A 26,933-nucleotide genomic window follows, 5' to 3' on the forward strand; every position below is an offset into this window, starting at 1 on the left:
TGAATTCAATCTGGCTGTGCCGAGCTCAAGTACGATTTAGTAAAATCCAGTGAACAACACAAATAGGTTTGCCAAAGTTACACTGGCATTTACGTATACAGCCGGGTACTAAATGCAAAAGGCCAACAGCTATCGGATAAAATGTGTTTTTTAGACAATTTGTGTTTTTGCTCTACAGTGTTCTATATCGGATAACACACGGAAACAGACCAAAGAATTTATGTGAAGGATAGTTTACATCCCTAATATAGCTAAAACAACGAACGCTCCTCCCTTCACATTGAAGAATGACATGGAGATACGATTTCTCCTGTACTTCTATTGGAAGAAAATCCCCGCAAATGATTGAGAAATTTTGTTGTGAGACAGTATCCTCCCATTAGCAAATATAACAAATCATAAAGAAATCGGCCAATTATAACCATCAAAGCATTTATGAACTTTAGATGGTGCTGTCACGTGCTCTTTGACGTCACCAAAACGACTCCATTGTCCAAATATTATTTCACTGGTTGTTTCTGTTGTTTATTGTGGATATCATTTGATGACGATGTTTACGTCAACGGGACAAAAAGGGTCTGCTAAGCTTTAGTTGTAACTGGCTTCGAGAAATTGCTTTGATTGACGTGGTCACTGTTAACTGTCATTCGTTCAGGTAGTTAACATGTTCCTGGGCTAGGTACAACATCTTTAATTTCTGTGCATGTCAAATAAAGACGTTGTTGCAGACCAAGCCAGGAAGCGGCTTTAGACGGCCATGGTGTTAACCTTTCATCCTTGGAGAAAATCGAGAAAATTTATAGAGTAGCAATGATAATAGGCTAATCATATAAAATATTATTATGTTTTGTATCTTAACTATCAACGCAGACCGTCTTTTCCTCTCTCAGCAAAGGATCATCCATGATGGCATCAACACTGTCGTCAGTTTAGGGAACGCTCATAACGGAAGGGGGCCCGGGGAAGAGAAAATGGGGAGAGGGCATGAAATAAACCAGGGTGTTCAAGGGGGGCCTTTACAATTACAACGTACCATAAGGGACCTGCATGCAACTTTTCTCTCCATGAAAATCATACCAAGAAGGGAGCTGTCATTATTTACGGCCTGGGGGTCGCAGGAATGTGAGGGGGTCACTCAAAAAATTGAAAACTTCAAAGGGGTTGCTCAAATTGTGGAGAGGAAGAAGGGGGAAATAAATTGAAACACCTCTCAGATTGCACCATTGCACACATAAATTTCTCAAAATTTTCGATGCGAGAGGAGGGGGAAAAAATTTCTTCCAAACAGCGGGGGACAGTGAAAAATTTGAAAAATTTGAAAAAATTTGGTAATGTGGAGGGGGGGGGGGACGCAAAAAGTCAATCAGATACTGTATTTCTCTTCTGGATCCCCTGCCGTTAAAGGTATATGGCATATACGTTTACGGGAATTTAGGCCCTATATCTTTTTTATTCTACCAGTGCGAAAAAGGCTGACTCACAAGCGAGACTATGATGTGATATTTTCAATTTCAGGAAAAAACATAATTGTGAAATTACTATTTGTATTTATCTTTTCTGTACACTTACTTATATTTCTTCCTTTACTGAAATCGTATCGCGTTTTTTTTATTTTCTTTTCATTGTGTTATAACTTGAATTAATATAGTTTCCCCACGGACTGTGGTTTCCCCAACTCAGGATTACACCTTGTTCGTCGTGCTATTTGTGTACTCCGTATTATAATTGTGTATTCGTCCGCTCATGAAAGCTTGATTCCATACCACTATTTTCAATGGGAACGTGAAGTGCTCTTTTCCACATGTCGCTCTATGAGATGTATAAACTCCGTCTGTATGCAATAATTTTGAAGACCATAAGCATCAGAGCACGGTCACAGCATTCGCTTTTGGGACTTCATTATCAATATAGCGTAGAGATATAACTTCCGGTTAGGTGTATATCGGTGACAGCGTACTTGCAACGGCGAATGGTGTAGGGGTGTAGGCAACGATGTGAATGAGGGGTTTTCGGGGTAGAACAAATTTGTTAAAATGTACAATCAATTTCAGAAGCGGGACTTTATTTCTTTCACGGTAGCTGATGACCGACAGTACAACAACAGCAAAGGGCTACGGCGGCAGTCATGTCGAAGGGTAAGTCGTGTGTATCTGTTTTTGTGTACGAATTTTTAGAAGTTTCCGGCTGTAGCGTCGGGTTGTCGTCTGCATTGCAGCGACTGGACAACTCTTCTCAACAACTACTATGGGTGGTTTTAACGTAGGGAACACTTTGCCCTAACTGTGAGTATTGAAGTATTGCCAACGTTACACACCAATACGTGTGCCCTGTCAGTGTTCAAAACATATGGGGAAGTCGTGGTAGATGCTCATTGGACACGTTGAATAGTAGGGTTAGCCTCATGCGTGTCAATAAAGTGCCGCAATCATACAACGCCCTCATGATAAATCGAACTTTACATTCAATTGAATGGTGTAAAATATCAACACTGTGCTCTTTTCCCGAATTTCCAAGGAACGTTCGAGTGTATATGAGAGTGTCCTGATAAACATAATGTCTCACCATGTCGTCAAGGCATACAAAAAAGTATCGATATTATTATTTGTTCTTCATGCTTTATTGTTTACCCACACATTGGTAGGAAATGTAGACTGGTGGTGGTACATGAAAGCTGAAATACAAAATAAGCATCATGCATTAAATTAAACAATAACAGAGGATAAAAATAGCAGATTCATGGCTTGGTGTACCTGATGTGTGTTTTACCGCTAGCCTATGAGTATGGCGAGAGTGTCCAGCTATGGCTAGCTACGCTGCTTCCCAAGTTAGCTGGGAGGTGGCATGGCCAAACCCGGACACTCTCCCACACTTGAAGGGCTAGACTGGTGGTGGGACATAAAAGCTGAATAAAAAATAAGCATCATGCATTAAATTAAACAATAACAGAGGATAAAAATAGCAGATTCATGGCTTAGTGTACCTGATGTGTGTTTTACTGCTAGCCTATGAGTATGGCGAGAGTGTCCAGCTATGGCTAGCTACGCTGCTTCCCAAGTTAGCTGGGAGGTGGCATGGCCAAACCCAGACACTCTCCCCACACTTGAAGGGCTAGCCTTACCACATTTGTGTTCTTTTATGTTGGAAAGGGCTTGGTATGGTTAAGATGACCCACCTAAAGTAATATGTCACACACATTGAAGGTTTCAGTTGCTTTCTCTCTCTCTCCTCATATATATATATATTATATATATATATTATATATATATATATATATATATATATATATATATATATATATATATATATATATATATATATATATATATATATATATATATATATATATATATATATATATATATATATATATATATATATATATATATATATATATCATATATATACATATATATTTATATATATTTATATCAGAATTGAAAGGTTTCATTTCTGTCATGTGTGTGTACACAAAATTGAATATATCGTAAGGGGTGTGTGTCTGTATAGATGTATTCACCACGCTAGATACAGCTCGCCATAGTATATATATATATATATATATATATATATATATATATATATATATATATATATATATATATATATATATATATATATATATATATATATATATATATATGTATATATATATCCCAAACATATGAGTATAGAGCTAAGAATCCTCACTTCTGTCTGAAGATTGCAGGATACATGAAACTTAAGTAACAGATATTTTTACTTTGTACTTGATAATTAATATATATATATATTAATATATATATATATATATATTATATATATATATATACAGTGTTCTCACCAGAAAAAAAATTTTGTGGGACATTTTGTCCCGCTGACAAAAAAAAGCGGGACAACGGATGATTTTTGTGAGAACAATATATAAATATGTTAAAAAGTCAAACTGCAAATACGAACCTTATTCTATGCATGGAAAAATAAAGGACTCAACAACTCATACACTTAACAACTTTTTTGTGAACATTCGGTGAAAATATCAACTGATATTAATATCAGTGCCTTTTAATGAAAAGTCTATGGGACTTTCGTTCTTTCCAGTGTGAAAGTCCATTTCGGGGCCCTCTACAATAACAGTAGTTGCTGGAGTGTCCAGTCGTTCAGCTCCAGTTGATTCCTGTCATGAGTTACTTTTTTTTCGCACACTAAACCCCCTTTCACAATCAGCAGAAGGAATAGGCCAAGTCAGCATTTATTTAGATCAGGAACATATCCCTATGATGTTTGTAAACAATCATCAACTTTTGACGTGAAATTTTGGTCGCCAGCCAAGGCTACAAATTTTGTCAATTGATTGAAGCATGGAAAAAAGACGCCATGTTCTCACGTATAAGTTCGCCTGGAATAATATACTTATCACATGCGCAAGCCAAGAATTGATAATTGTTTGCATAATAAGAGAACTTTCCTCCAACTATTCCACATTTAAACCTCGGAACTACTTTTGGAATAATATCATCAATCGGCAGTGGGCCAGTTGTCGATCCTTTCCAGTCGTAGGTACTAGGTCACGTGGGCGAGGAACGGAGCAAATGCCTGATAACATCACACAACACGTATCTCCCGCGAAGTTTATACATGATTCCAAACATAGCAAAGACCTAAAAATTATCTCAGACAAAGTTGCGTTATTTTTCGAGAACAAAAATTCACTGAATCTCAACGGCACGAACACTATAACGTCGTTCCCGTCAAGACCTTGGTTGCCATGCGGAACTCACAGTATAATGCTACCAGCTTCGAGTTCGTTGTTTTCGAAAAATGTTCATGTAATTCCTTAGGGATATACAAGCTTTACATTCTTGTGTTTTCGTAGTTCGATTATCGTTGTCGTAGCCTATGAAAATATTTATCGTGCCCATGACGCCTCCAGCTTCCGCGAATTCCGTGGACATGTACCGGTATGCATGCAAGGCGAACACCGCACCACGTCCAGTGCGTTAGACTACCACAGTCTCGTGTGGTTCAATACACGACGGCCGCTGTTTGGTATACGTTATGATAATGCATCCACACATCGGCCATCATGTATCAAATCACAAGTGACTGTGGCTTAAGTACGCCCTCTGACGGGTATTGCCTCTAGATTGCCTCGGTTTCAACCAGGAAGTGTAATTACTCGTTTACGTCCATGGTGAGAAGTATTGGCTGTATGATACGGCCGGCCGCGCCATACGGCTGGCATCACGAAAGTTTATAATTTCAAAGGCGCGCCACTATTGGCGCGCACGCCCAAGAAATCCGCGACAAAACAGAAAAATACGCGAGAATGTCGCGGAATCACGGCCTGGTGAGAACGCTGTATATATATATATATATATATATATAATATATATATATATATAAAAAAATAATCCCATGGGATTATATATTTATCACATGAATAGCCTTCTTGTTTTTCTCTTGATGTAGATGGATCGAAATTATTGCAACAAATTGCATGATTTTTATCGCGATTGGTGTTTTTATTTCTGCGGATTACTTTCTTTTAATAAGTAAAGCAGCCCGTCACCCAGGAGATGTGCAAATGTTTACCGGTATACTTTCATTCCTAAATCCCATCAAGTTGAAATTTTGATACATGGACTGGTATCTCCACCAATCAGACATGCAGATTTGGTCACATGAATGTGTCAATCTTTGTGTCGTGCTGTACTGATGCCAAGGCAAGTTTGCCATCGGCAGACATAGTTTTCACCAGCTAGCGACAGCTCGCCATAGTATTCAGAGTTATTTACAAAATTTACAAATACCTTTATCCAGTAAATGCAATGTCACTATTGAAACAGTAATTCTCATTCTTGGAGATACTGTAGCTTTTAAAAATATCACAAGTTTACGACCTTGGCGAGTAAGAAAGATTCCCTTCAATAACAAACAGAGTGTACACTTGTGGGCATAACACTGCCTTCACTGGTCTCTGCCGGTGTCAACTCGTCAATCCTGATCTCGGTTGTCAATGTTACATCTTACGGGGCTTTATGTTTGTAGTGACACATATCTCGCCCGAAGATTCCTCCAAAGTTTCTTACTTGACAGAAACTCTGTTGTCCGAGTCAACTTACGATCATACATCCACAGCGCTGCACTGTAGAGTTCAGGCTACAGCTCGACAGTTTACATTTATGTCTTTGCTTACAGCCCTCTGCTGCAGAATCGATTCTGATTGAGAATTTACAGAGTTTTAATGTGGTGAAGGAAATTTATAGTTGTTCATTGAACGGCGTAATGTTTGTGCTTTCTATGGTGCTTTCCCGAAGATTATAGGGTACTAGCTTACATGTATTTATTCACCTGAACTTACATAACTTGAGGTGTAGCTTTCGGGTTTATGGCCAGATATGAAGTGGCCACATTGAGCCGTACGACTTGACTGGAGCCACGATGTTACTGAGCCATTAAATGATCGAGGGCATACCCTATTCGATTTTTGGGAATGGCTAAAGCTTTAGTTACTCAAAATTTGTTGGACATGCCTTCTATGTTTCCATGTCTGAATTTATCGCCTCGACTTTTCGTAAAAACATCACTAGAGCACAACATCGATCACAACAGATCGTTCTGTGCTCGCTAGCATCACAATGTGCATGTATGAGAAGAGTACATGTACTTGTGAAGGAAACAAGTTCTGGTTGATGACGTACAACAGGTGTTATAAGGATTTCTTATCTGTGCTGGTGTACGTAACACATGTGGTGATACGGGCCCGTTCATGGGATAAATATATATACCGTATATATATTTGTGTGTTTGTGCATATACATGTATATATATATGTATACATGTATGTACATGTGTGCATATGTGTATGATGAACATATTCTAAGATTGAGGGGTTCTCAATATTCAGTGTCCCGATTCAAAGGCAATCAGTGACTTCTAATAAGTTATGTAGGGTGAAATGCACACTTTTTATTAACAACTTTAATAAAGTATTTCAGTGTAATGAGACAACTGTTATTGAAAACTCTTTTTAGTTTTGGCAACACATGTATATTAATCCTTATCCTGCAAGACCTATCACTTCCCATCTACTCAGTCATTAAAAACCACCAAATGTATTTTCAGGTACTAGTACATACATTGTAGCAGGTTTAGTCAGTAAAATCATTTTACAGTGTGTATGTTTTCAGGGTGCGATCTAGGGGGCCTGTTATGCCTCACTGGTTTAACCAACTTGAGCTTATGGTGACGTATGAATTGGGCAAGATATGGGCTTCATTTGTAAGGTAGCATTATGCAATCTTAACCTGTTCACCCCCAATTCCCTGTGAACAGGTCCACAATGACCATTGTTAACAATGGGTTTGGGGTCAAACCATGGTGGTGAAAGGGTTAAAGCAAAGTTTATATCTCTGTATACATGTGTGAATGCTCGTACGTGCTTGGTAAGTGTTTAGCTTTGGGTTAATTTCTGTCTCTCTCTGACTTGATGCTGTAATTAACCATAACCTATTGATATACCGGTACAACACTTTCTTATCCTTGACCGGCAACTCTTGATTATTTAACATGTCCAACATTATTTTAATTTTAGTCCCGGGTCTAAGGTTCTGTAAACACGTATAGTTCATGAAATTATAAGGCCATTTACAGTTTTTACCCAGTATCAACTCTGTTGTTTGATCCAAACTATCAAAATTTGTGCAGCATTCATGCTATCATTTAATAGGGTGTTTCAACCACAAATACTTGTTGGCTGCAATTCTGCTCTGTGCCTAAGTGGCCCATAGATATATGTATATACAGTCTATGGGCCGCATAGGCCCAGAGCTCAAGACGTGCGTATATACACGTCTGTGGACCACGTAGGCACATAGCGTAATTGCAGCCAACAAGTGACAGTGGTTCAGAAATTCAACCCTAAAATGTGATCCTATCAAATTTCATATTGCAGCAGCCTGCTGAGTCATGTATTTTCATTGCGTGCCCAGGACAGACTTTCACCAATATTGACAGGCTTTGTTAAAATAGAGGTCACCAGTTTCAATCCAGTTATTTTTGTATGACTACCATATTTCTATCTATTGGTACATACCCTCTTTTGGGCTTTAGAAAATGAAATGTGTAATGATTTCATCAATAGTTGTAATTTGTATTGCACAAAATTTCTTAATTGATAAAGTGCACTCCTCATTTCAATAATGTCTCTATCAAAAATGTTTTGAACCTAATTTTCTCACACCATGGTATATGTTTTGCTTTAAGCTATATACATGTACATGTATTCATGTTCAATTCTTGTGGCTCTCTTTTCAGATGTGGAATAGACTCTCGCGACTGCAGAGAAGTATTATTTTTCTGATTTTAAGTCTTGGAGCTTTTTCCGGATTCTACATTTTACCCGGAATCTATGCAAAACATAGGCATTTAGAGGGGGAGCAGGCATTCTTCTCAAGGAACAAAATATCGGGAAATGACGACGGTGAGGCAGTGATTGATCAACCCATAAATATACAGGACCTGAGAGAAAAAGCTGCCAAACAAGTTCAAGAAATTGTGGTGAGATTATATACATTCTTGAAAGGTTGTTTTCAGGAATTCAAACTAAAATTGCTACATACAAGTTCATTTACATTCTTTTAATGTGTTCATGATCTCCCGATATAAACCCTAGGAGGTTCAGATTTTATATATGCTAAGAAAATTCCACCATGAGTTGATCGTTTAGAAAAGAGAAATCAATGGTGGTATCTTGTACACGTACTTACATCTTGTGCAGTATTTTCTCATGGCAAAGACAATTCGCAATATATTGCAAATTTAAGACCAAAACAACTGAATTCAGTGAAATTTTGATGGCGCATGAATGAGCTCTGAAATGAAGATTACTGGTGAGCAGTGTGTGGATAATACTGGTATGCGACATTGCTAGGATTTGTTTTACAGTTTCAAGAGTGTGAACGTATACTTTTTTGGAGGAAAACTGTTACAACTATGTGACTTTGTTAAATTCAAGCAATTAACAAATGGTCAAAAGATCAAAAAGTCTACAATTAGGGATATTCTTTAATTTTTTCACAGGATAGAAGAAAACCTGGGAAAAGAGGCCCACCAGGTTTGAGAAAGGGTGATGGTGATCCTAATGTTCAGGAAATGCAGCAGAAGCCACCAGTAGATATAGAGAATGCTGAAAATGGTGAAGTAAGGTTTCAGTTTAGATTACTACCACTAGTTGATGAATGTGTATAGTTTCTCTGCATATTAGTAATTAAATTGAACAGTACACTTTGGATGAATCTGTGAAGTGAAGTGGAATGAAAGGTGAAAGACAAGTCATGGTACAGACACCAGAACTGCATTTTTACCTTTTCTGAGTCCTTTTCAAAGATGAGAAAAAGCAAGTTAAATACTTCTGGCTACCTGTTATCTACCAATGCACTCTCACCATGAGTTATTGACATTGAGAACAGTGAGAAGTATATATCATTCAATATTGTTAAACAGTTTGCTGTATTTGTATGACAAATTAGAATGACATTTTTCTCTTTATTTTGCATGTGAAATAAGGATGAAAGGTATGAAGAAGAGGAGGATGTAAAGCCCAAATACGGTAAGTTTAAAATGAAGCAATGATAAATTGTCAGGCCTTTCCAAGTTATTAAAGCCCGTTAGCTGTATCTTTTTGCATTTTATGTACCATGCGGAGAGATGTTTGTAATTTTACATTATCAAGTAATATTGTCTTTGAAAAGTCAAAGTTTCAATTTTTAGTGATGGACTTGGTTTTGTTAAATTCGGGTGCTTACATAATTTGTATTTGATTTCAAACCATCTCAGTGAAAATAAAGCAAAAAGATACAGCTAGTGTGGCTATATAAGAAGACAAAAAAGTTGGGGACACAATACGATTATCGTAAGATTTACAAAATGACCCAAAAAAAACAATGACAAGTGACAGGGAAAAAATTGGGGGATGCAATGTAAATTGGAAAGATGACTTGAGTAGTGAAATGTGGACAGGAACAAAGCAGGCCAAGAAAAAAAGTTCTTGTGACAATTTTATTATCATAAATAGAATTTCATCCATCTAGGTTTGTCTGATTAAATATTCATTACCTCATAATTTATCTAGGTCCACAGAATGAAAGACAACAAGCTGTGGTAAATGCATTCAAGCACGCATGGAAAGGTTACAAACAGTATGCCTGGGGACATGATGAACTCAAACCAGTTTCAAAGAGACACAGTGAATGGTTTAGGCTTGGGCTGACCCTAGTGGACGGACTGGATACTATGTACATCATGGGACTTCATGAAGGTACCTATCTCACTTTGAACTTATCTCACTTGATGCATTTCAACTCCCAAATCCAACTTCTTGTCTGTTTCAGAACTTTTGCTAAATTTCCCTTAATAGGTGTAAATTAGTAAAAAGTTGTAGTGTTGTACTACAATTCAGTGACAGTTTTACTATTCTCCATAATGTATTAAAACACTGACAACGTTTCTTTGAAGAAGCTGCATCATTCTGACAATACCTTGCCAAAAACTTCATTTGCAAAGGAGAGTAAGCAATTCATTCAAATTGATCCACTGACCAAATTATTCTGCCTCCAGTTAATTTTTGCACAATAGCAAGTACATGAAAATGATACCATGTAACACATAATATGTGTGTTGAAAAGCAAAGCAAAATAAAACAATGTTATAGAATAATTCAGGCTTTCAAACAAGCAGGATGAACAGAATGAACACACATTGTGTGATACACACTATGTGTGTGTGTCAGATTAATTCAGGTTAAGGAGCTCAGTTTTCATGAGCAATGTGAACTGGTCAAATCAGATGTTATACCTGTTGCTTAGGTAGTTTATTGCTACCGCTATTACACTATAATAGTAAATTACAATCTTTGCTTGAAGCATTAGAAAACAGATTTTACTCCAACATAGAGTTTTTTTGTGGTCCAACTGTGCAATTTCATGAGAAAAGCACTGATTATTTTCAGGTTGTGACCAATTAGATCACTTATTTTCACCATCAATATACTGGTATATAATAATACTTTAAGAACATTCAGGTCATGAAACTAGTGCATGACATCTTTAAAAATATTGTATTATCTAAGTAATGTGAAAGAAAAGATTGTTTTGAACTTGAAGCCCACATGGGACACTGATGTAGTGGCCTCTACTCTCCATTACCCTGTATTCAGTCTAGTCCAAAACGTTGAATTCAGTGTGGATTTTACCAAAGTCATTTGATGGTAGGAGTCATTTTAGGCAAATACCAATGAACAGCCATGTACATGCTGTTGATCAGTAAAGGGTAAAGTATCACTTCTGCTTGTTAAAAATCAGCAAAGCAAATGCTTGCTTTCAATGGACTGTCATACTTGTCACTTCATGTTGATATTGTGTAGACTTTGGTGAACAAAAAATTCGTCCAGTTTAAAGTATTCAGTTTGTAGTAGCCATGCCGATTTAGCATACGTGCATTCCCTACTTCGTAGAGCAATCTAATCTTCACTTGAAGCAGGTTTAGCATATTTGGAACCCATTTTTCTTTCAGATTGTAAAATGATAATAATACACTAGTCTATTGGGAATTGAAAGAATTGAATGCCATGCACAAACTAGGGTAATAATAAATTCTTGTCTCTTTGGATGCAGAGTTCCAAGAAGCAAGAGACTGGGTGGCTAACAAGATGGATGTTAATCCAAATGTAGATGTTAATCTTTTTGAGACAACCATTCGTGTCCTTGGTGGTTTGTTGAGTACCTTTCACTTAAGCGGAGATAATGTCTTTCTGGAGAAAGCGGTATGTATTTTTAAAGAAATAGAAGTGAATTTTTACTGTGTAAATACATGTGGCATTGTTTAAACCAATATCCATGCTGGATAATATGAGGATGAGTAACAGATAAATCTAGTACTGACATCTGCCAAGGACTCTGTCTCTGCAAACAAGTATATGGTAAAGTTGGTCATTATTGATACTCATGTATTCCCTAGTTGTCATGTATTCCCTAGTTGTCATGTTTTGTTACTCACAGATCTAGAATTAAGGAAATATGACTTTCAAGTGGGATTTAGAATTTCTTTGTAACAGTATCCCAAGAGCAAGTTTTTTCCAGTGACTGATCGTAACTTTTGCCATATTATCTTTCTTGCCAGATAGCATCTTATGCCCTTATGCTACAGACAGACAAAATTAAAATTCTCTTGATAAAGTTGTATTATAGTTGCTTTCCTTCATGTAAACTTGTGTTATTATACTTAAAGTCAGGTCATGCATCATGAATTAGCCAGTAATTTTTCAACCAGAAATGGTGTGGCCCAAGGGTTACCTGAGTTATGTGCTACACCTGATCCAGTCAACTGCATCCTATATGTAAGATGTTGAGTGCACATGGAATATTCATGTCTGAAAAGAGAGCAAACACTCCAAAACATTACATTGTGTTTTATTTTATCACTAGGTCAAACTTGGTGATGCATTGTTACCGTGTTTCAACAGCAACTCGAAAGTACCTTACTCAGATGTCAATTTGAAAACTCACCGAGCCCATGCTCCTAAATGGGGGCCTGACAGTACAGTGTCTGAAGTCAGCACCATACAGTTGGAATTCAGAGATTTGACCTTTACCACTGGTGACCCAAAATACAAAGTAGGTCAAGGAATTGTGATTTTATAAGGTTATTCCCAAAATACCGGGATTTATGTCCAAGTACATCGTGCAGCGGAGGTATTGTCCGAGACGCGTAGCGTCGAGGACAATACCGTAGCGTACGATGTACGAGGACATAAATCCCGGTATTTTGGGAATAACCTTATTATTATACACCTTTTTAGTCCAATTTTACCTGAAAAAAGTCGAAATTTAGGCGTTTTTTTGGATGCTTCTCGCGCACTGCACTGAGCGATCGCGAGCAGACTGGGAACGCGTTCAGCGCGTCCGCTAAGCGCACAGAACGAAATTTCAACCCGCGCTGCGCAGTGCACGTGGTAGAAATTTTACGTCAGCAGCATAATTTCACTCAAATTCACCGGTTTTGGACTGACCATGATTTACTTTGTGAAGTACTGAATGTTAAGAAGTATATATTTTTGTAAAAAATGTTAAATATTCTCTTCTTTTCCTCGTGTTGACGTAAAGGTGTTTTGAGGTCAAAGGTCAAATAGCGTCCAATAACACCTAAAGTTATTGTACTTTGCATCAAAGTTATTAGACTCCGCGTCTTATGATACCAAAACTTACTGTACGACGAAACTCCATAGGTTTCAGACGCAGGTGTATAATAAATGATTTTATTGTGCTTGAATACATGTAGGTCGACTTAATCTGGATTCCGTGTTTCAACCATTTGTCTTCTACATAAAGAAGTACAGTCTAGGTCAACCATTTGGTTTCTGGACAAAAGTAAAGTAATGAGCGTTTGAAGGAGATAGAGACAGGTGTCTCTGTACTACCAGAGACATTCGTTTTTACTGATAATATTTAACCCAGCATCACACAAATGTTTTTGAAGAATGTATCTCAAGACTTCACAAGCTATGAAAACCACATTAGTTTCATCATTATGTGTAAAAATAGTGAATTCTTATCAAAATGAACTTTACTGAAAATGGGTTTGAAAACTTTTGATCTTTCAAGTGCACTTCTAGATACCATGTTTCTCTTACCTTTACTCACACATTTAAGCAATAAACCACACCCAGCAATTGTATACCATGAGGTTTTGGACCAGTTCATGACATACCGTATATGCACAAGCGATATTCAGTGCATATTTGAAGTGAACTGGTCAAAACCGATTGGTATACCCATTGCTGAGGTGATTTATTGCTATTATAGTCAAACCTGTGTATAGTGGTCACTCAAGGGACCAAGAAAAAGTGACCACTATATGGAGGTGGCCTTTCTATAGAGGGTGGGTGTGGCATTACTTTCTGTGCAGGTGGTGCGCTAAGTGGTTAATTAGTCCCCGCGGACGAAGTCCGGCGGGGACTTATAGATTGGGTCCCGTCCGTGTGTCCGTCCGTCCGTCCGTCCGTCCGTCCGTCCGTCCGTCCGTCATCAACAGTTTCTCAGACACTGCTCAACTGATTTTGTTCAAACTTGGCACAAAGGCATAGCACTATGACCTACAGATGCACGTCGATTTATTTTGTGATACGATCCAATATGGGCGCGAGGCGGCCATTTTATTGCGATTTTTCATGTCTTTGGACCATAACTCAGACATCCTTGAGCACATTCTGCTCAAACTGGGCACAAAGGCATAACATTATGGCTTTCATATCCATGTCAAATTAATTCGCGATATGTTTCAATATGGGCGCGTGGCGGCCATTTTGTTGCGATTTTTCAAGTCTTTGGACCATAACTCAGACATCCTTGAGCACATTCTGCTCAAACATGGCACAAAGGCATAACACTATGGCTTTCATATCCATGTCAAATTATTTCGCGATATGTTTCAATATGGGCGCGTGGCGGCCATTTTGTTGCAATTTTTCATGTCTTTGGACCATAACTCAGACATCCTTGAACAGATTCTGTTCAAACTTGCCACAAAGGTATAACACTATGGCCTACATATGCATGTCAAATTATTTTGTGATACAATCCAATATGGCCACGAGGCGGCCATTTTGTGTGCGATTTTTCGTGTCTTTGAACCATAACTCAAAGATCCTTGAACCGATTCTGTTCAAACTTGACACAAAGGCATAACACTATGTCCTACATATGCATGTCAAATTATATTGCGATACGATCAAATATGGCGTGAGGCAGGCGCATTTTGTTGCGATTTTTTATGTCTTTGAACCATAACTCAGACATCCTTGAACCGATTCTGTTCAAATTTGGCACAAAAGCAAAACATTATGCCCTTCATATGAACACCAATTTATTTCGTGATATGATACAATATGGCCAACAGGCGGCCATTTTTTTGCGATTTTTTCATGTCTTTGAACCATAACTCAAACATCCTTGAACCGATTTGGTTCAAACTTGGCACAAAGGCAGAGCACTATGGCATACATATGCATGTATCAATTAAGCTTGGGATAGGGTCCAATATGGCTGCAGAACTGCCATTTTGTTGGAATTTTGCATGTCTTTGAATCATAATTCAAAGGTCATTACACCCATTTTGTCCAAACTTGGCACAAAGATCGCACATGTCAATTTACTTCGTGACATGTTCCAATATGGCTGCCAGATTGTCATTTTTTTCCGATATCGCTGTCAGATGGTCATTTTTGGATTTTTTCATGTCTTTGAGGCTTAATCATATGCAAATATTCTTTACCCAATGTTGTCGAGACTTGGTACAAAGATAAAGTGCTATGGCATACATATGCATGTCTACTAATTTTGTGCTATGATCCATATGGTCAATAAACCATTTGATTTAAATTTTGGTGTGATTTTTTTATGTCTTTGAAACATAAACATAGGTCACTGTCCCTCGATGGACTGATTTTGTTCAAACGTGATACGAAGATAAAGTACTATGGCTGCATTCTTGTGCACATTAAATTGTTTCATTATATGATCCGAAATGGCTGATTACAACAACATACCCGATCCCATACCATTTCGAAAATTCCACCAAACCATGTGTATAGTATGTGCCAATCACGACACTGGAGGCAGTAAGGGCATCGTTATGTGTGATGTAATCAAAAGTTCCTTGAGTGGTCATTACCGGCAGAGATGAGTCATTTATTGAACGTTCCTCAGATTACTTTATTATGCAAGTCACAGGCCTGATGCACCCGTTGCATCAATGTCATTCCACAGCTACCTAGACTACAGCTACCTAGACACCAAAGATTATAACAAAATGGACAAGCGGGGACTGTGTCATCAACGATGACTTGTTTAGGGAAAGATAAAAGCAATTATAAAATTCCATAACATAAATCTGTTAAAAAAATAGAACAGCTATTTAGTTTCTGAAAGCTTGTAATGCAGAATGTAAAATCTGTAAAAGTAGACTTATTTCGTGCTTGCCAGTCTGAGCATTTTTTGATAGAGGTCATTGAGAGTCAGATATATTGACCATTATATACAGGTTTTGTACCAAAATGGAGCAATTCCATGTGACCACTGACCACATAAGAGAGGTGGCTGTTCTGTAGAGGGCCTTTAACATGTAAAATGCCACGGGACTGCCACAAAGTGACCACTATAGAGAGGTGACCGCTCTGTAAGGGTGGCCACTATGACAGGTTTGACTGTATATCATAACAGTTTATCAAAATTCTGCCTTTGAACATCGAAAAAGGATTTTTGCTCTTGCCAAGTGCTCAGACGTGTGCCAACTATGCTATATTGTGAATATAGCACAATTATTTTCACTTTTAGACCAATCAGATTGACGAATTTGCGCCATCGATATACTAGTATTGTAATATAATTCAGAATATCATATCTCATGAATAAACAACAGTTTACTGTGAATTGCTTCAAGGTTATAATTACCACTGTTACTTTGTCTTACAGACTGCTGTTGATACAGTGATGGACCATTTACTGACATTGCCAAAGAAAGACCATTTGGTACCAATATTCATAAATGCAAACACCGGGCAATTCCGTCAGGGATCAACCATCACGTTAGGTGCCCGTGGTGACAGCTACTATGAATACCTGTTGAAGCAGTGGGTTCAGACTGGACAGAGTGAACTAAGGTAGGTGTTATCAGATTGCAGAATAGAATATATTCAAATTTTGCTGTTTTGCTCATCATCAAGGGAGGTGGAAGAGATGAGCTACAGTGAAATCCTCCTGGTTAAAAATCTGCAGTGAAAAATCCGATTTAGTATGGTACAGGACATATCTGGGAAGAGGAATATCTATAGGCTCTTTAGTCTACTAAGAAATCCTTGTGGAGTTAAAGCTCCAATAGCTGTAAGTTTTGATGTGTTTTCAAGAGATTTTGTTCTGTTTGTGCATACAGTGTCTCGTTCTACTCCTAAAATCATATTAAAAAGCATCGTGTTTAACTTGTCAACACAGCCTGTATATGTGTAACATCTGTTGTTATTGATTACAACTGAGTTTCAGTTTAGAATTCATTTGTTGAAGATCACATTGCATATTGCACACAGTTTGAAGTGTTGGCAAAGCAAACGCTTCCTATTCCAGTATATTTGAGGTAGAGAAATTACACACTTCTTTTGTAGAACAAAAGAAATGAAACATCAAAATTCAACACTACTGTATGTTCAATAAATTTTTTCTACGCTATTCTCAGGCATTAGTAATCACTGCTTTCCCATATAATCTACTGTTAACAAGTTCCTATTTCTCATCTTGTGTGTAGGTATGTTTCCAACTTGTAAATAACACTCCAAATGTAGCTACCTGTCTGCAATTCAAATAGTTTATTGAATTTTCCAGAGCCTGTGTGAAGTACATTAGATTGATTAGCGGTGTTTCTGGACCTTACTGTGATTTTGGGTACAGATAAACCAGAAACTTGAGTTAGGAACTAAATCAAAACACGTACTGTCAGACAATACCCATACAGACAAGTACAGTTACGTGATGCAGTTAATACCATACATTTCATTTAATACTGTCACGCAGACTCAAGGATGAGTATGTCAATGCCATTGAAGGAGTTAGAAAACACTTGGTGAGGGAATCTGTGCCATCAGGCTTGACGTATGTTGGAGAACTTGTGAGTGGTAATAACATCAGTCCTAAAATGGTGAGTAGGACCATTTAGTCAAATATGCATTTGGTTTGTAGATAGGCTTTATTCAAGCTGGCTTGAAGATAACCATGTAGAACTGTGAAATACATGTTCAATATATTTTATCATAGACTTAAATAAAGAGGGACTAGCAACTGAAGTCTTTTTGTTTAAGTGAGTGGGTTACATTAATCTGAAAATTGAATTATCATTATCACCTTGGCCAGCTTGGATGGGACAGCTGACTTACTTTCTGTGCATGGCTGTGTCAGACTAGGACCAAGCCTAACGAGTCAGTGTGTGGATATGACACGCTCAGACAGGATGTTTGAAGATGGCTGTCTCCACTGCCCCTCTTCCTTCTCATTACCAGTGATACCGCACTCTCACATGATGTTATTTTTAGACCATAACTAGCTTAGGGATTATAGCTCACTGTGTACACAGCAAGAGGTATATTTCTTTGATGTTTGCCACAGCTGCCAGTCCCTCTTTTTTTAGGGTCTATGATTTTACAAGAGTGTTGAGTTTTTAAGAGAGAGATACAGTAAGTGCAAAATGAGGTGAAGTGTGTTTACAAACACTTGTTTAGAGATGAACAAAATTACACCTGTGAAATAAATCAAGAAACTTGTGATATACTGGTACATGACTCATATTTTGTTGAGTAAGAGTTACCTGTCTCTTTCTTTGCAACCGGGTATAGTCATAGGCGACCCAATAAGTTCTGGGTTTTTCACACTGTTTTCTCTATCATTTTCTCTTCTTTCTTCATGCTCTGAATGATCGGAATAAATAAAATAAATGGTTATATAACCTAACCTAGCCTCTGTGACTTATTTTACACTCCATTACAAGGACGTATATCTCTCATACACACATGCTGTAATTATTAGTCAACACAACTAATTATGCTAATCCGTGGACTTATCAGAGGTTGGTCAACATCGGAAAGATAGTGATGTTAATGAAAAAGGAGAAGGTATGAAGATCTTGGGAAACATGTCCCGAGGACGTCCGTAAACCTAGTGGACGCTTATATATTCATGATATGTGCAAACAAACACTGCTCATTATTCAAAAATAAACGGGAAGTTAGATCGAAAGGAACGCTGGAAACGCGCATGCTTTTCGTTGCCAAGCGCCAAATTCTAACATAACTAAGCAGACATGGTCCTGCTCCATGTAACAAATGCCACCCAGAAAGTATCGACCGTCCAAGCAGAAAAAGATCACCGGAGTGGCCGTTTAATGAGTTTTTCAACAAATTATATAGATGTATGTTTCACGTCGTCGTTTTCTGGGAGTGTATATACCAAGTATTTACAAACCGCGTTGTGATTCAAGGCAAAATGGTGACACATTAGCAGCAGCACGCACTGGAGAATTTGGCCAGCACTGTGAATTTTTTAAACCAGTCAACTTCATTTCTCTGCACTCGCTATTAACTCCATGTCTACCGGTAACATATCTTTATTTTCTGTCTCAAAGTACGTACCAGTAACAGGCCTTTGACGTCAAAGTCGGTTGTTTTCAACCAAGTTCATGACTAGAATGACACTACGGCGTCAAAGAGTTAATCTCGCCGGTTACTTTTTTCGCCTAATAAAACTTAAAAGAGAGTTGGTCGCTACATGGAGCTAGTTTGGTCCGCTACTAGTCTAAGGAATTCATCGATTTTCAATCGCGCCTTATGCTGTTAGTGCACAAAATTCCCGAAAGAAGCGGCGCACGGGCTATAAAACTTCGTTTGTACTGTTAGGTTAGCTGTGGGTCCATATAGCTGTTGTGTTTTCGGACAGGATTTTTTGACTTTAACGTAACCAACACAGCCATGGGAACGTCCATGTTCTGCCCGACAGCACGCTTGTCGCAACTTTGTTTGTCGATATTTCGAAAATTTTCCACCAAATTGCCAACACTCATTGACAACATGGTTATTAGGGGCCTACCACTACCAGAAATCCGCTCAAAAATCACCAAACTATCGCCGTTTTTCCAGCTTTTTCCGACATGACTACTCGCAGACCGTTCTTTTTCTGGCGTACAAGCGATTGACGAGGCTCAGTGCAGCCCGTCACTAAAGTCACGTCAGCGGTGACCTCGCAACATCGAAACACAAACTGACATCACTGATGATGTCGGCCACTATGTTAAGAAGCCTGTGAGAAGTTTTACCAGCACTGTGAATTTTTTAACCCAGTCACCGTCATTTCTATTCACTCGCTATTATCTCCATGTCTGCCGGTAACATATCGTTATGGAGAAGTTTAGTTACACGTTACGTTCCATCATCAGCTGATCAGTGATAACCATACGTCGCGTACGTGTAGAACATACGTTCGGAACGGTAAACACCTCTACACATACAAAATGAGGTCATAATTTACGTGTAGTATTTTTTAGATATTCTTGATTATTTCCGCGAATTTAGACAAGAAACCTTGTAAACTATCATGGAAAACATCTTTGATATCATAATATTTCGTTTACGTAGAGTTGGACCAGCGTAAGAAGTACTTGCTATATGATTTCCTTACATGGACGAAATGTTGTTGTCTCATTCCACTTGTTATCTGACGCCGCCCCAAAGAGTTCTCCAAACAATATAAAAAACTGTATCAAAGAAAATCGGCTGATTTAATTCGAGGATACGAGCTAGAATATTCCTCATATAAAAATTCATGTTTCTTAAAACTTAAACGAATTTCCAATGTTTGTGAGAAAAAATACAGCAAAATTATTATAAGGCAGACCACCGTCCCTGCACCCACGGACGGTGCCGGTGGGCAGACAAAACCTTAGCAACACCACCCGATTGAGAGAACCACGCTTAACCACGTACACGAACTTTGACCCTAGTCAAAATCAGGCTTGTCCCTGGGAAATATGTTTACAAGTTTGCCCACATATAAACAACGTAAAGGTCAAAGGTTTCAACTTCCGACTTCCTGCTTTACGGACGTCCTCATGCCATGAACTGCAGGCAAGGCACTGGCAGGGTTTGCACTGTTCGCGACCATTTAAACGTTTGAAATTAGAGTAGCTGACTCTCCTCGGCCATCGAAATACATTGGCTGCAGTAGATTGTGGATAAATGGTCATGACTGGCCGCAATTTGGTAATTTCTGGACACATTTCAGGAGAGCTTCTTACCTTCCCGTTTTAGTAACCATTCCTATCTTTCGCGATGTTGACCAACCCGTAAAATCCCTGATAAGTCCACGGATTAGCATAATTAGTTGTATTGACTAATAATTACAGCATGTGTGTATGAGAGATATATGTCCTTGTAATGGAGTGTAAAATAAATAAAGAGTCACAGAGGCTAGGTTAGGTTATATAAACCATTTATTTTATTTATTCCGATCATTCAGAGCATGAAGAAAGAAGAGAAAATGATAGAGAAAACAGTGTGAAAAACTCAGAACTTATTGGGTCGCCTGTGGTATAGTTTGTCAATGGCATGTCATTCTTACTCAATCGGGATTATCTGGTGTGCTTTTTGCCAGGAGCAAACAAGATAAAGTTTCAAATAGAGACTATTAGCAATACCTGTGCTTATAGGATTATGTCTTTTGTATTCTATCAGGATCATCTGGTGTGCTTTTTGCCAGGAACACTGGCATTAGGATATGTGAATGGACTTAGTGAATCACATCTAGAGCTTTCAGAATCACTCCTCTACACATGCTACCAGATGTATGCAAGCATGCCAACTTTTCTAAGTCCAGAAATTGTGTATTTCAACACCATGACACATGGTCGGGAAGATATAACTGTAAAGGTAAGAGGCTTTCCATAATTGTTGGCACATCTAGTACATCTCTTGACATAATATAGAAATGTTCCCTTTGTTTTCAATAGTTGAGTGGACCTTTGTGTATAGTAACAGGCGTAAAGGGTGTAATATCATCAACTGTATTTTTGATACATGTTCTCTTTGTTAATAGGATGAGTTGGCCTTTGTGCATAGAGACAGGTGTAAGGGCTGTTGTATCATCAGCTGGATTTTCAATTTGACAACAATGGTGCTTAATTTTCAACTAGCTTTTGTGTATTGTATATCCTGAAAATTTTGGTACGCTCAAAGCTACTGACATTTATTCAGGGTTCCTGATCTTTTCGCTCAAACAATAGCATTTACAATTGATTTGGTGGGGGGGTTGTAGTTCATTATGTAGTGTTGATTGTCATCAAGACCTTGTATTAACATTTCCTCAAACTGTCACAAGCCATTCCTTATATACTATTTTCCTGTTATTCTAAACAGTCTGCAGACACTCACAATTTGCTGAGACCAGAAACCATCGAAAGTCTCTTCTACCTGTACAGAGTGACCCTTGACAATAGATACAGAGAGTGGGGATGGAGTATATTTCAAGCCTTTGAACGGTACACCAAGATTGAAGGTGGCGGCTACTCATCAATTGACAATGTTAAAAATGTAAACCATCCTGGCTTTAAAGACAAGATGGAGAGTTTTTTCCTGGGAGAAACTCTCAAATACTTTTATTTATTATTCAGCGATGATTTGGACTTGCTGTCGTTGGATAAATATGTTTTCAATACTGAGGGTCATCCTTTGCCTATTCGAGAAAGGACAAAATAGGGACATTGGGGATTCAGTTCTCAAGGATTACAAACATACTTTTCACTTCAGTCTAGAGAAAATGTGGGTTGTGCACCCTTGTAACAGGAAGCAATTTATAACAGATATCACAGAGTGTAAACCTGTTGAAATAGTGGAAAGTCCTAAAACTCTGACATACTCTTTGGGCCTTGTGGAAAATTGAACAGGCTCCTGACACTGATTTACCATATGATTTTTAAAAATCATTGAAATATCAATTATTGTGCATATAATTTTGTAAATTTGGAGCCAACTACAGTGTGCTAACTGCAGATGGAGCCTACCATAGTGTGTTGATTGCAGATGGAGCCCACCACAGTGTGTTGACTGCAGATGGAACCCACCTCAATGGCGTCCACCATAGTGTGTTGATTGCAGATGGAGCCTATCATAGTGTGTTGACTGTAGAATTACTCCTGAGATATGGGTTATTGGACCTCAAAGTACTCAGACAGAACGGCTGAAAAGTTTGTAGGAAGTCTTTGAATTTACAATGGCTTAGAATGTGCCGAGCCAGGGTATCTTTGGAACCAAGGTACCAACAACACTGAAATGGAGCTATGGAGCAAATGGACAAGGGGGTTTGTCATTGCTATCAAGTACTGCAAGAGTGGTCAACGTGTACCAGTCATAATGGGACAACAGCACCCCAGTACCCCATAAATAAGGCAGCTTGTCGTTGTGCATTTACTTGGAGAGATTTTGAGTGATGCAGAGGAAAACCGTTAATGAAAGCAAGAATTCAATTGGTTAAAGCCCTAGTGACCATTTCTTTTGACAGGTTTTTCAGTATTTTGTTCTGTGTATGAAATACTGATCCTGGTCTAAATCGTAGTTTGATACACAGTATTTTGCCCGGAAAACAGAGTGTGATCTTGTTTACAGTTTAACCCTTTAACCACTATGGTTTGGTCCAATCCGGTTGTTTCCTCGACAGTCTTGGACTTCTACAGAGTGAAAATGGGGTGGGGCGGGGTGGGGTTTAAACGGTTCAATTATGTCTGGACAGACATTTATTTTTAAACTACAATAATTGAGTACCTAGGTTTTAACCATTTGTATTCTGCACAGGGGTAAATCCTCACATGATGTCATCAGTCACAGGATTCATAGAATAAAGAGAGACCAAGCTCTTCGCAGGAAGGCTTTTGTTTATGGATATGAATTCAACATGCCAACTTACAGAAGCACCGTCATAGAACCCAGTGGGGTTTGTATTACTTCACACAGTAGAGAAATCCATCAGAATGGAAACAAAAAGCCAATTGAACTTTCTTTTTGAGGTGTTTGTACAAGTGATAAAACAATTGCAAATAGAGACTTTACATGGCGAACAATTTACATTCACATCCAGCAGAGAAATTTTCAAGAGATATATTGTAAATCTGTACATGCTGCGACATGCACACATATACACTGTATAGCAGTTACCGTACCAACTGAAAATTTTACGTTCTCAATAATTTCCATAACCATAGTCCCAATCAGGTCAGGGGGGAGGTAGGAGAGAGTGTTAGGATATTAAGTATCCAGATTGACAACTGTCCTGATACAGTGCGTTGTCGCGTCAGTGCAGTAATGTCATAACTGCAAACTTCAGAATTGAACGAGTGTGCCAGGAAAAGTCAATTTTTTTTATACTGGAAATTACAATCTGAATGAAAAACACGTTCTTATAAATATTGCATAATTGTTATACACACAGATTTTACTGTAATTGAATTTAAGTGAGTGTAACAAGTCATTTCAGATCATTTTCAGGAGAAGTGATTGTTGTCTAATTGTTAGTTACGACCTTGCACTAACACAATGACATGTTTACATGACAAAATAAATCAAATGACTGCAGAAAAGTAATTTCAATCCTTCAAATTACGGGCCGTGTCACAGTCTCTTAGGTATATTTTATTGTTAGTGCAATTGTGTGTGTTCTAACTTGCATACTCAAAACATTTCAATACACCAAGTGTTGTCTCTTGTCAGGTAAAGTTTCTTTTATGCCAGTTTTGATTGAGTACTTTTTTAAATGAAGAGTTGATGAAATATAGAACAACAACCCAGAAGGTGTGAGAAATGCCCCAACCTCTGTTACAATTGTCCAAGTCTTTATGTCTGCTTGTATCAGGATTCCAGAAACATTTAGATGAACACCATTGTCTCTTTACAACTAAAATTTATTTATATTTGTCAGAACTATGCCTTTCTATTCTGAGAACAGGCCAAGTACATGTGTGTGTGTGTTTGTGTGAAATGTCCTCTGTAGTAAACAAACTTAAAACAATATTTATATGACTTTCCACTTAAAGCTTTCTTGTGAACAGTGAAGGATGTACCACCAGTTATACTTTTTTGAAGGGAAATTTATACTTTTTCACAGGGACACAGGGTCAGTTGTGACAACTGCTACAAATGATGACAGGTTACCTTAAAGGTATACAGTCAACTGTAATCTAAATATGTCCATATAAGGTCAAAGTGGCGTTCCTTGGTATTCAAAATGTCCATGCGAGGGCGCTGATTTTAAAAAGCGACCACCCGCTTAAAATCTGTGATTGGTTAGATTTTCTCTTTCCATGGTAACTGTGGCAAAATTGGTACAGGTGACAGTATACCTTTAAGTTGTACAATTATAGTGTTCTGTTGGACGGTTTTAAAGATATTCCATTGTATTCAGGACACATTTTTAGCACATAGATGCTTTAGCAAGCACTGAAGAATGCCTTTGAAGAAGTACATGTTTGCGTCTTAGTTAATAATTTGTGAGTTCAGGATATTTCAATAACAGCCATGTCATGCAGTATAAAGTTTGAGATTGATGTGCGTATTTCACAGACCATCGCTAACTATTTGAGATCAACAGTGTGGGAAAAATCGATCCCACGCTCACAGAAATGGTCCCACACTGTGTATAAACGTACTCATTAGCGATATTTTGTTTTGTACAAGCTGCTTATCCCAAACTCGTGTGGAAAATCTTATCCCAGGTCCTTGGAGTGTCTGAGATACTACCATTCAAAATAATGCCTATGGTGCTATTGATGATTATTATTTGTAATATTCAGTGTAGCATTCATACTGCAAGGTATACGTATTGATGTCCAAAGGGCCAGCAGAATAGCGCCCTCATTGTCTGACCATAGACCGAGTAAAATCTAACAGTATAACACTGGTACACATGGGTTCCTCTTGAAGTTGTTTAGTCATTGCAAATTTGCTTGTATCTTTATTTGAGTAAAGAATCTCATCATCCGGAATATTACAGTACTGTATACACTATTTGGAGCATATTATTTTTGCATGGCTGTCGAAGTGAAAATCTGTGTGTATCTGCTGTAAATACAGTGAACAAAATTTCTTTCATTCCAAGTTTGATCATAATCTTGCTACTACTCCTACATGAGCTGCACCCAAGTTGACTTCATCATCTGTGTGATGTTTACATTTTTGCAATTTTGACAGGCTGAAATGCACGACAAAATTTGATATACAGTGTACCGTAATACTTCTCCACAAAGTTTCCATTCATATCTTGTCTTTGTACCAAATTATTCAAGCTTTCAGTCCTTGCCCTTCATATGTATCAGGGTGCAAGTTGAAAAGTCAGACTTGGAAGGTTGGACTATTTCATGTTTGAGTAACCCTGGAACTCTTCCTCCAAGTGGACTAATTTCACCAGTAATTATTAGCCCTGGCGTTCGATGGTGAAATACTTGTGTTTTCGTGCCAATTGCTTCTCTTACAGAGGCCTGATCAACTCAAAATTTGGAAGTGATGGGTTGCGTGTATTTTTGAGTTTATTTGACATTCTTGTCAAGTGGTGAATTTGGCCTTGTCCTCAACATTACTCTGATGTGCTGTCAAGTTTTTTTTTTGTAGGTTAAGCTCCCCTTTTTCTGTACATATATTGATATCAGTCAAGACTAACCACTTCAAGTTCAGGGGTCAAAGTTCATTGCAATGCGTCAGAAAAGTGTGTGCTGTCAAAATGAAAGAATTTTAAATCGTTGTTTTCAAAGTGATTGATACTAGGGACAAAAAGATTTTTCCAAAGTGTGCCAAATGGAGGTGTTCAGGATAAAATTAATTGCAATATACTATAATCAGAATTGTATCAATAGTGATTGATGGAGCCAGTGATGGAAATACAAACCAAATATTTGATAACTCTTTGGGCATTTTTTAATCAAAGTGTGAATCTCCTGTGTGATTGACTCGGGTGTTTTTGTTTTTCTCCCATTTTGCTTGTGTGTAGGGTTATTGAGGTGATGAACATCGACAAATTTCTGTAAACTGTGTTGTCTTTGTAAATAAAGAATACCAAATATACATTCTGTGCAATGTACTATTTGAGATGCTGTATATTTTTAAAATTCCCCATTGGACAAAGGCTATGCAATTAAAAGCTGAACCTCATTTTAATATTTCACAGTAGAATCATCTTTCTTCTTTTGTGAAATTTAAGACTTGACACAGTAGATGCAAAGAATTGTATGCTACACAGTAGATGCAAAGAATTGTATGCTCTTTTAGATTATAATTGCAAAATTGCATATAACTGGTGGAAATGGCTTGATCAGTGCAAATTTGCATACATCCA

General features: G+C 37.9%; 1 protein-coding gene across 1 annotated transcript; it reads left to right on the forward strand.

Annotated features, from left to right (window-relative positions):
* Positions 1 to 1,936: 1,936 nt before the first annotated feature.
* Positions 1,937 to 26,662, forward strand: LOC139152751 (endoplasmic reticulum mannosyl-oligosaccharide 1,2-alpha-mannosidase-like). Its single transcript, XM_070726075.1, has 12 exons — positions 1,937 to 2,135; positions 8,296 to 8,538; positions 9,061 to 9,180; positions 9,547 to 9,589; positions 10,112 to 10,297; positions 11,652 to 11,800; positions 12,462 to 12,650; positions 16,506 to 16,693; positions 17,595 to 17,718; positions 21,296 to 21,490; positions 21,977 to 24,767; positions 24,956 to 26,662. The coding sequence occupies exons 1-11, from the start codon at positions 2,034 to 2,036 to the stop codon at positions 22,313 to 22,315; spliced, it is 1,878 nt and encodes a 625-aa protein (XP_070582176.1). The 5' UTR covers positions 1,937 to 2,033; the 3' UTR covers positions 22,316 to 24,767; positions 24,956 to 26,662.
* Positions 26,663 to 26,933: the final 271 nt, after the last annotated feature.

Source organism: Ptychodera flava, chromosome 16 (assembly GCF_041260155.1).
Source record: "Ptychodera flava strain L36383 chromosome 16, AS_Pfla_20210202, whole genome shotgun sequence".
Lineage (NCBI taxonomy): Eukaryota > Metazoa > Hemichordata > Enteropneusta > Ptychoderidae > Ptychodera > Ptychodera flava.